We start from the raw sequence: 10,063 nt of genomic DNA on the forward strand, positions 1-10,063 counted from the left end.
TTTTGCCTATATACAAAAAGCTAGAAAGCTCTATGTCACATACCAGTGCCTATAGCTGTAGATATGAGATATGAGAACAGGGAGAAATGATGCTTGATTATCTCCTCATCCTTAGACTAATGGATAGAATTTCTGAAGGAACACATAGCACTTGGGTAATAGCTTCATCACAATACACTTTGGGTTATTTTCCCCAAATCTAACCTTGCATGGTTAATCTTTCACTCTGATTTTGCATGGTTTTATCTACGTTTTCTAATCCTACTTCTTTGTGTCCAAGATATGATTTAGAAAGACAGCTGGCTACAGGATGACCTAAACTATTCATGCAAGAGCAAATCCACAGCCTCAGCCACAATAACCAATTGATTTAACAAGACATCAACAAATATTTGCTAACAGAAGTCCAATGTAGACATCAATGAGAGTATCTTAAGGCTGTAGCTTCAACAGATAATGAAATGATCCCCAAACTATCCCAACATATACTTTTTGGTCAGAGCTTGCCCCAAAGTTTCTCTCCACTCTATGATATTGATTCTCAATAATAACTTCTTTTGATACTGTGATCCCAAAGACTTAGCTCTGCCATATTAACTATATGATCTTGGGGAAATTTATTCACCTCTCTCAGCATTATTACTCTTAAGTAAGTGAGCATAATAATACGTTTCACTTAGGGATCTTAGGAAGAATAAATGATAAAATCAATGTTAAGTACTTATCATAATGCCAGGTATATGGTAGGTGCTCAGTGTCAGAAACATGCCTCTGATTCAAACTTTATAGAAAAGAAATATCATGTGGCCAGGCAGTTACTGAATTTCCTTAGAGCAAACAAGTTGTGGGGAGTGGGGAGAAGGTATGAGAACTGTGCACGTGACTGATTGCACATTTTTCCAAGAAGATTCCCCTAAACAAAGGGAGGTGGAGTCAACTAGAAAGGTCTCAGCCAAAATTAAAGAAAAGAAAAGAAAAGGGTCTCAGCCAATATTTTAAATGGTAAATGGGAGACAACAAGACCCAGGCGATGTATGAAGAAACAGGTGACCACATAGGACTCAGCCAATGAGGAACCAAAAGAGGGACTCATAAACAGTCTATGTTCCCCTCCCAACTTGTATGCCGATGGACACCCGCTCTTGAGAGTGTTATTAAAAGTCTCATTTTTGCCATGTTTCTGTTTCTCAGTCTATCATTTCAAATTCAGACAGGTGAGCCATTTCTCAAAATTTGGGGGCGTGTCTGGGATATCTGTGCCCAGACTAGGAAGGGACCCTGGTTGAAGGGTAGGCACGTCCCATCCAATTTTGGGTAGCCCTTTGCCTGGGCCCTGTCTCTTTGCAGGGGCCATAGATAAGTCCGAGACTGTTTTTCTTTGGAAGGTGGCGAAAATGATACAAAGAGGGTACATTCCCAGCAACCAGGCAAGTCTCATGCATGGGCCAAGGTGGAAATACCATCTTGGTGGTTGGGTATCCTTGGAGGTTGGGTATATGTGACTGGGAAATATCTGACACACAAAGCAAGTGCGGAGTTCTGATCTGCTCTTCTGTTCTCCCACAAGGGAAATGGCCAGAGAGGGACAAACGGATCTCGGGGAGTGCGAGACATCTAATGGGGGGATTGAGCACAGTGAGAGACATCTCCAATACAGGGGACTGAGCAGGAACAGAGTCACAAGGGACTTTCTGAGGATGGGAAACAAAAATTCTATCTAGGCCTCAATAGAATTCTTCCCCTAATAGTCTATTTGGGAGAATGCTGAGGTTCAGGGGAGGGACAGTCCTGGAACCAGGGACAGGAGATATTGCTCTGCTTCGGTGGTTTTTTAATGCAGGGGACTCTGTGGTGTAAATTTTAGTGCATTGTGTGCACCTGGATAAGAGTGTTTCTGTTGATGTTTTGTGTTTCTTTGTTGTTTGGGTTAATTTGTTTAAAGGTGGGGCATGTCCTGCTTTGGGGAAGCCCAGTTATGTGTATCGAGGCTGAACATGGGACAGAGATTGTCAGAGTGTACTCTTCCTGCTCTTCCTCTCAGGGTGTCAATCACCAGAAACTCTTAGCTAGTGAGATTTCTGTCTGTGTGTCTAATGTAATTTCGGCTTTCTATCTTTTGGGGACTTTAGTTTGCTGTTCTCTGGTTTATGAATATAGGGACAAAGATCACATGGGAAAGTAGGGATTGTGGTCACGGGGAAGTGAGCAATGCAGTCTGGGTTGGGACTCCATTGTTTGGGCAACAAGGTTAATGTTTCCATGGTAATAGGCAGTTCTTGAATAAGAATGTACCACATTCCAAGGAGGGAGGGGACGTATGACTCCCAACCAGGTGGTATGTCCTGGTTAGGCAATCATGGCTAACAGATTAATATTTCCCATAACCATAACTAGTCCCCAATGTTCTATTTTTGCCCATAACACTGGGACGAACAGCTCTATAGAAAAACCCTCTAGTAAGTTGCAGAAATAGCAGTGAAGGTGGGCAGGGGAGAGGCAACTCCTGTTTTCATAAAGGAAAATAAAATAAAATAGCATTTTCACATTAAAGCCACTGAAGGCCAATGAGTTATCCCTGTTACAAAATCTGCCAAGAAAATGCCTTGGGTAAAAACAATTAGTTTTAAAATCACAACATTGTTAAAACATAATAAATAGATGTAATTAAAATAAAGGGTTTATGATAAAGCTTTTTCACTGATAGATATATATGCCTAAACATAGTTTTCCAAAGTTTTTGGTAACTTAAAACTTTGGAGTTTGTTGGGTTAAATAGTAAAAAAAATTTAAATATCTAGGTATTTTGGAATACAGGATACTGAAATAAATTTATTAATCTGGTTTGCCTCTTATAGAAAATTTAGAGTATAGATTTGAATCTATTAATGAATATGCCTTGTGTTTTATTTGAAATATATCTTTAAAAATGCAAAAATTTAAGAGATAGGTAGATAAAGTTTAATTAATTATTGGTATTTAGTTCTAAACACTACTCAAAGTTTAACATTTGTAAAAGTAATATTGACTTATTTGACAGCAAAAATAATTTGCTCCTCCTGAAAATTCTGCTTAGCAGCCATGTGCCCTGAAATTTCCCAGCTCTGCTGTAAGATGAATTTAACATCCTTACACTCACAAAAAGGGGAAGTCTACCTCCCTATAGACTGAGAAGGAAGTAACTGAGAGGGGAAAAGGCCTTTATATTCCATGTAATCCTGTCTGTGGGCAGTTGAGTAGAGAAAATGGGGGAAAATCAATAGGCCAAATTGAGGAGAAGACTTTGATGTTTCTTACTGATTTCAGAGACATTTTTATTTGTTATATATTGTAAAACAGAAAACAAAAGATCCAGGCAGGCTGTGGCTCTGTACCGGCAGGGAGGCCGGGTGGACCCTCCTCTGAGCTTGCAAGTAGTGACCTGGAAAGGAGACTTGCTTATTCTGAAATTCTCCCCATGAGGCTTTCCATTCTCATCTTCACAGACAGCCTTGATGTTGTTACTGGTGCCATGAATAAAGGTGTTGGTGTCTTTGCAGGGTGAAGTCAAGCCTCGTCTCCTCATCATGGTATCACAGTATCTGTTATTCCGGCCACGTGGATTGGCATCATAGTGCTGATCCAGGAAGTGTCTGTACCTGTAGTCATCCTGAGCCAGGGTCGGTGGGGTCAGACAGGGCCCCAGCATGAAGACCAACAACAGGGGACCCAGGCCTATCATCATCTCTTCCAACAAGGCTCCTGCCCAGGGCAAAAGGTATGGTAGGACAAATTAGGCTAAAAGGGCAAATGAGACTAAAAGGACAGGGACCTGCTGAGCTAGTGACAGGGCATCATGAGTCCAGTATCCTAAGTCACTTAAATTATATCTTTTCTTTTCTCTTCCTCATTAATCTCACATTTCTTGTCAATCCATTCTTTTGGAAAATCAATCTAAGTTTCCTGAACACAACTTCCTGCCCTAACCATTCTTTCATATTCCTTAAGACTCTGAGTACTTACCTTTCTATCAGTTATAGCATTAAAATATCCATGCACACTCTAATCCATTTATTGATTAATTGAATAACAAAGATTACATAAGCTCCTCTGGGTATAAGGCACTGTGCTAGGTCCTGACACACAGAGACCATTAAGACATACCAACTCCTCCCTAAAAGGAGATGTAGCATCCATGGATAAGGAATAGGAGCTCCAGTTCCTGAGATGAAACAATAAGATAGGAGACCTATAAAGAAGATGGACTTCAAAAAATATGTTTTATTGATTTTAGAGAGAAAGGAAAGGTGGGGAAAGAGAGAGAGGGGGAGAGAGAGAGAGAGAGAGAGAGAGAGAGAGAGAGAGAGATGTGAGACTGAAACATCCATTGGCTGCCTCCTGTATGCACCAAAACCAATTAAACCCACAACCTGGGTAGTTTTCCTGACCAGGTATCAAACTGGCAACCTGTTGGAGCATGGGATGACACTCAATCAACTGAGCCACACTGGCCAGGGCAAAGAGGGTCTTCTTAGTCCAGGGAGGCGTCAATCAGAGGTTTGTTAAAGACAAGATTCTAAGTATTCAAGTCCATAAATCAGCTGGCTATAAGGAGAGCAGTTGCATGGAAGAATTGATGCAATGATTGGAAGTGGGTCTGGGTCAACTTTTACAGGAGACTGGAGGAAGAGGAATTCAAGCTTATTCTTAGGAACAAGGTGGACTATTCTCAGAGAACACTCGTATTTTCTAGTTTCCCCAATAAATGTACATGCACTGTTCCACAATAGGCAAATGATGTTACTATGTGATAAAACAACAAAAACAAAGAAAACCTCTTTAGGACTTTCATCAAGCCAAAGTCCTTACAGTTTACTGTAATGATTTTGTAACATCTTCCACAAAAGAAGAATAAGAAAGAGAAGAGGATTGTTGCCATTATCTCTCAAGAGTTTTCTGTCTAAACTGTGGAACCACACTTCCTAGGGGCAGTGTGTCATACACACTCAAACATACCTATCAAATAAACAGAATGCTTCTTTCTGGAGTATGATTTTATCTCAATGACAGCTATTAAAAATAGAATTAAACAAGTATCTATACTTATAATAGGATAATATGCAAATTGGCCTGGACACCATCACATAACGACCTAACAGCAGGAGGGAGGGGCAACGAGCTACTTGCAGCCGAGAGCTATGAGCAGCAGTGGGGGGAGGGGGCGGCCAGCTGAGGCAAGCGGCAGTGAGCTACTCACACACAGATTCGTGCAGAAGGCCACTAGTAGATTATAACAAAATAGAAAACAAATTTCATATTAATGTTAAAAACTTTATGTGTTAAGAAATGTGAAGATTGGAGAATTGAAAAATATTTTGTGTTTCCAGAAAAATATTTGGAAGTTCCTGACAATATTTTTAGTTCTTTGGAGAAAAATTTAAAGAACATTCAGAGCCTTTAAAAACTGTCATATCTTCCCCCACATTATATCAAATATATGTCAGTGTTCCCACATCCAATAATAAAAATGACTTTTCACAATAAATTTGAAAATAATTTTTATAATTTTGTTTTTCAAATTGTTTATGAATGAGCAACTTATTTACTTTATGACTGGCTATGATTTCTTAGCAACCATCACACATAATAAGAAATTCTTACTACGGAAGAAAAATTTGACCTTCAAGTTATTCTTAAGTGTGATGTAATTCATATAAATCCTAAATTAAAAGAAAACAAATGGTACATTTTCATAGACATTAAGTTAAATAGTAATCTTTATTTTGAATTTTTCTTATATGTACATAAATAAATATTTTTATGTCAAATATTTTACACCCTTAAAGATGGCACAGGTTCTAGCATTAAGCCTATAGTATTACTAAACAGCCCTTGGAGTATGACTGTAAATCTAAAAAGACCAATAAATCCAGGGATCTGATGATTTCATGGGAAGGCATGTGAGAGAGGGAGCAAAGTGACTCTTTCTCATCATCATACGGCATTGATACATCTTGTCTGTTTCATAATAACGATACACAAATTTGACACACTGTTGAAGAATATGAAATTATACACTAAGAAAATTTTTGGTCATTCCACAATACTGAAATAAATAACAGCTGAAAAAATTTCCATTAAGAACATTAATTATAATTTATAATAGAATCAAGTGAAAGCATGTTCTTGGGACTTGAGCAAAAAACATGGTACATGACTAAAGAGGGAAAAGCCACCCCTAAAAGAATAACAAGTATTCATACGTGGCCACTGCTTCAGCACAGCTGCTGGCCTGCCATGCTCCCCATTTGCCAAGCTCTTTACATTTACATTGTGCTTTTTCGTCTTCTGGGTGTTTTCTTTTTCTAGTTTTGTGGAAGACCTCATCAAAGGCTTATTGATTTGGATTCATTTAGGTCTCTTGTTCTTCGACAGACAAATATTGTCTTCTAAGGTCATAGGCAATTATAGAATCTCAGGCTCCCAAGATGGAACAGGACCTGAGGGTCACCAAGTCAACACCTCTCTGCCTGGGGCCAGAATCCCAGAGTTCAAAATCAGAAAGTAGAGCTGTAGTAGCCAAAAGAGTCATTAGGTGGCAGTGGTGGATAGAAATGTTGCCAATGTCTTCCATGCTGTATTGGAGACCAGGGGTCCTGGTAGAAGGTGCTAGTGCTGTACAGGTTGTGGGGATATTGTTGTTCAAAGAAGGGGATCTGAGCTGCTGGGCCTGTCTGGAGTTTCTGTCTAAATACTCTATGCTTAAATAATAAAGACCAAGGACACCCCATTAGATACAAGTGTCAAAGCAACAGCATCAAAACTCAGGATCTGCCCACAAAGATGTCACAAAATAAAGATATACCTATTTCCATTTTTTGTGGGTATAATTTCCAAGATTTTATCCATGTATTCCAGGCAAACAATTACCTGTCTTCTTGTCAGTGTTTTCTACTGGTGTATAAGCTACAGGAGGGCGGAACCCATATTATTCACCTTGAATCACAGTGCCTGTCTCACAGTAGACCCACAATATTTTTAATTTTTTTTAGTGATTGACTTAATTTTTCTCTTAAGACTTAAGTTTGTTCATCTATAGAAAGAGAGGTTTGCTATCTTTAAAGTCTGAAATTCCATGGTTCTCATTAAGCATAAGAGAATATTTTCCAGTGTTACTAGCAAAAGTCTAGTGGAATTATAGAGACAGGTTGTATAAGTTTAGTTGGTAGACACCTTGTGAAAGAAATATATACTAATAAAAAGGTAATATGCTAATTAGACCAGACATCTTCCAGACGTCCTTCCAGCCATGGTGTCAGGAAGACAAAGCCATGGTGTCAGGGACCGAGGCAGAGGTGGTTAGGGGCGATTAGGCTGGCAGGTGGGAGCAGTTAGGGGGCGAGCAGGCTTGCATGGGAGGGTAGTTAGGGGGCAATCAGGCTGGCAGGGGAGGGCAGTTAGGGGCGTGAGGCCAGCAGGGGAGCAGTTATGGAGTGATCAGGCTGGCAGGGGAATAGTTAGGGGCAACAGGCCAGCAGGCAGAGGTGGTTAGGGGTGTTCAGACAGGAAGGCAGGTAAGTGGTTAGGAGCCAGTAGTCCCGGATTGCAAGAGGGATGTCTGACTGCCTAAACTGGCAGTCAGACATCCCCCAACGGGTCCTGGATTGGAGACTGTGCCAGCAGGGGCTGAGGAACCCTCTTTCTGCACAAATTTCATGCACTGGGCCTCTAGTAGGTGATAAGAAAACCTGTGATCCAATCTCACTGAAATGTATCATTTCTTAAGGCTCAGGGTGTAAGCCAAGCCTACAGACCACCTTTAATTAAGGCCCTGGACTGATGCCACAGAGGGGCTTTCTATCCTACAAAGCCACTTGCTTGTAGGAGGTTGAAGGCCTCCCATCCCAGTCTGGAGAGGTAAAGGGAAAACTTTGTTTGTAATTTGCAGAACTTGCACATTAATTCTGTAAGGACTCAGCTAAATTTTGCACAGGCTAATTGTAATCTTGAATTCCTAAGACACCCAGAAAGCAAATCCCAGTCGGTACACATCATGGCCACCTCTATCTAATAACTGCTCCCCCACTCACAACTTGTTCACTCATACATTCAATCCTAAATTTCTCCAAAAGTGGTAAAATGAATTTGGGAGAAAACAAGTCTGAGACATTATTTTTGGTACTCAGGTGAATCTGCCTAGGCCACGGGTTTAGAACCTCACATCTGGTGGTCAAACTCACTCGCACATAACCTTCCATATTCAAGCACATAACTGTCAACTTTTTGTTAGTGAAATTTGTCCCCACTGTTCTTCAGACTAACTTTATCATCTGTCTCAAAACAATTCTTCAATCTTCACAAGAATTAATATTCTTTTCCTCTCTACACAGGCAATGTTTTGTATTCAAGAGGTCCATCCAACTTTACACACTAGGGATTTAACTTGACAGTCTATGATGAGTAACTATGGTTATAATTTCCATACATATGGCTTCACAATTTTATATATTCTAGAGCAATATCCCACAGAGTGAAAGCATAACACCCAATGCATACTCCTCCCTTTATCTCTTTTCCTTCTTTCTTCCCTTCAACCTGCCAATGTACCTTCTTTTGATCTTGGATGTGTTCCACTTGGCTCTTAAGGAGTAATCAAAACTTTTTAAAGGAAAAAATTAGTAGGGAAGATTAGAAGAAAACAGAACTAAAAGCATACTTTTGGTTTGTTTCCTCACCGTGCCACATTTAATGCCTGTTCCCTGGGGGCATCCAGATGCCCTTCAGCAAATAGCTTCCCCAGGACTTTGGGGATTTTATCACAATTCAGGAATTCCTCCTAAACCTCAATTTGCTCCCAGTCTCACTAATCTCTCTTTACACACACATATATAGACAATCCCAAAAGAAATCTGCTTTCATTTTAAACTTTAGAATTTGATTTTTTTTTCTTAATTCATAAGCTTGGACCCAAAAGCTTTAAAGGGAGAAAAAGATATTTCATTGAAGTGGCTAGATGGCTAGAAATAGTATGTATATATAAACAAATACAGCAATAGGTTACTCAGGGGTAAGAATCTTACAAAAATCTGGAAGAATCCCTCCAACTGAAGATGGCTTCCTGCTCTTTGTTTCTGGAGATGGGTTCCAGCTGTGTGCACTGGACCCCTCTGGTTCTAATTATATAGCGATGAAATGAACTGGGTGAAGAAACTAGTTCCAAAGATCCCTAATCCTGGCAGAGATATGAAAACTAAGGACACTGCTTGTGCACAACAAGGAGAGTTCATTCACCTTTTCTCTGGGCATGACTAGATCAAATATTTACCCTTTGGAGTGGATTAAAGATTTGTTCCAGGAGGCAATGTTTAATATTGATAAGCATGGCCCTTTGTCCCAAAGCTGCCTCTTTTCTGATGTCTTACTCTTGCTCATAACATGATCAAGCTTTCATTGTTCACATACATGATCTGGATCCAGAAGATGCTGTTTCTGATCTATGGAACAACTCCAAGAACGGGTCTCCCAGCAGAATGCTGTTCCCCTGCCCTGTCTATTTACCCACATAATTTGGTTTCATGAAAGGATGCCATGCCAATAAGGAGGTTACTCATAGATTTTACAGAACCAGGAAAGCACTTGTAGAGAAGGTTATGTGACAGCTATTAGTACCCACTGCCCTTGACTTCAACCTCCCAGCTACTAAGCCTCAGAAACATTCTTGCCATATTTCCTGGGCTTCTCCTTACTTTCATCCTCAACTGTTCAAAAGAAACTAACCAGGAGCCTCGCTCCCCGCCCCCCCCCCTCCCAGTTCTGTTCCCTTTAGCACAGCTGCAAAACTGATTATCTCCATTGATAACCACCACTCCTTTAATGGTTAATTGATCTCATTGTCTCTCGATTTGATAGAACACACTGAGAAAAGAATAATTGTCTTTTCCACCTCTACAGTCTTAGTTTCTAAAACAGTGACTGACACCTAGGCCCCAAGGGCTTTTTATCATTTTCCTGGTCTAAAAATGCATTCTCTGATCTCACTTTGGGGACCCCAACAATGCAAACTCTCCTGGCTTCTCTCAGGGCTCAC

The 10,063-nt window shown here is 40.2% G+C and overlaps 2 protein-coding genes across 3 annotated transcripts in view; both read right to left on the reverse strand.

The window, feature by feature from the left end:
* RNASE4 (ribonuclease A family member 4) overlaps positions 1 to 9,131 on the reverse strand; it is a 14,722-nt gene extending 5,591 nt beyond the window's left edge. Inside the window, exon 1 of one of the 2 annotated variants that reach the window (XM_006772388.2) lies at positions 9,057 to 9,131. The gene's annotated coding sequence lies outside the window, so the exon portion shown is untranslated. Of the gene's footprint in view, positions 1 to 9,053 lie in introns of both variants that reach the window. The other variant, XM_006772389.2, reaches the window with a different exon arrangement.
* Positions 1,974 to 9,134, reverse strand: ANG (angiogenin, ribonuclease, RNase A family, 5). The gene is made up of 3 exons (XM_015569560.1): positions 9,057 to 9,134; positions 3,359 to 3,738; positions 1,974 to 1,988 (listed from the first exon to the last, which is right to left on the reverse strand). The coding sequence occupies exons 2-3, from the start codon at positions 3,719 to 3,721 to the stop codon at positions 1,974 to 1,976; spliced, it is 378 nt and encodes a 125-aa protein (XP_015425046.1). The 5' UTR covers positions 3,722 to 3,738; positions 9,057 to 9,134.
* Positions 9,135 to 10,063: the final 929 nt, after the last annotated feature.

Source organism: Myotis davidii, unplaced genomic scaffold (assembly GCF_000327345.1).
Source record: "Myotis davidii unplaced genomic scaffold, ASM32734v1 scaffold666, whole genome shotgun sequence".
Lineage (NCBI taxonomy): Eukaryota > Metazoa > Chordata > Mammalia > Chiroptera > Vespertilionidae > Myotis > Myotis davidii.

Excerpts from the sequence above, each read along its gene's own strand:
- ANG (XM_015569560.1), bottom strand. The coding sequence starts at position 3,721 with ATGATGATAGGCCTGGGTCCCCTGTTGTTGGTCTTCATGCTGGGGCCC.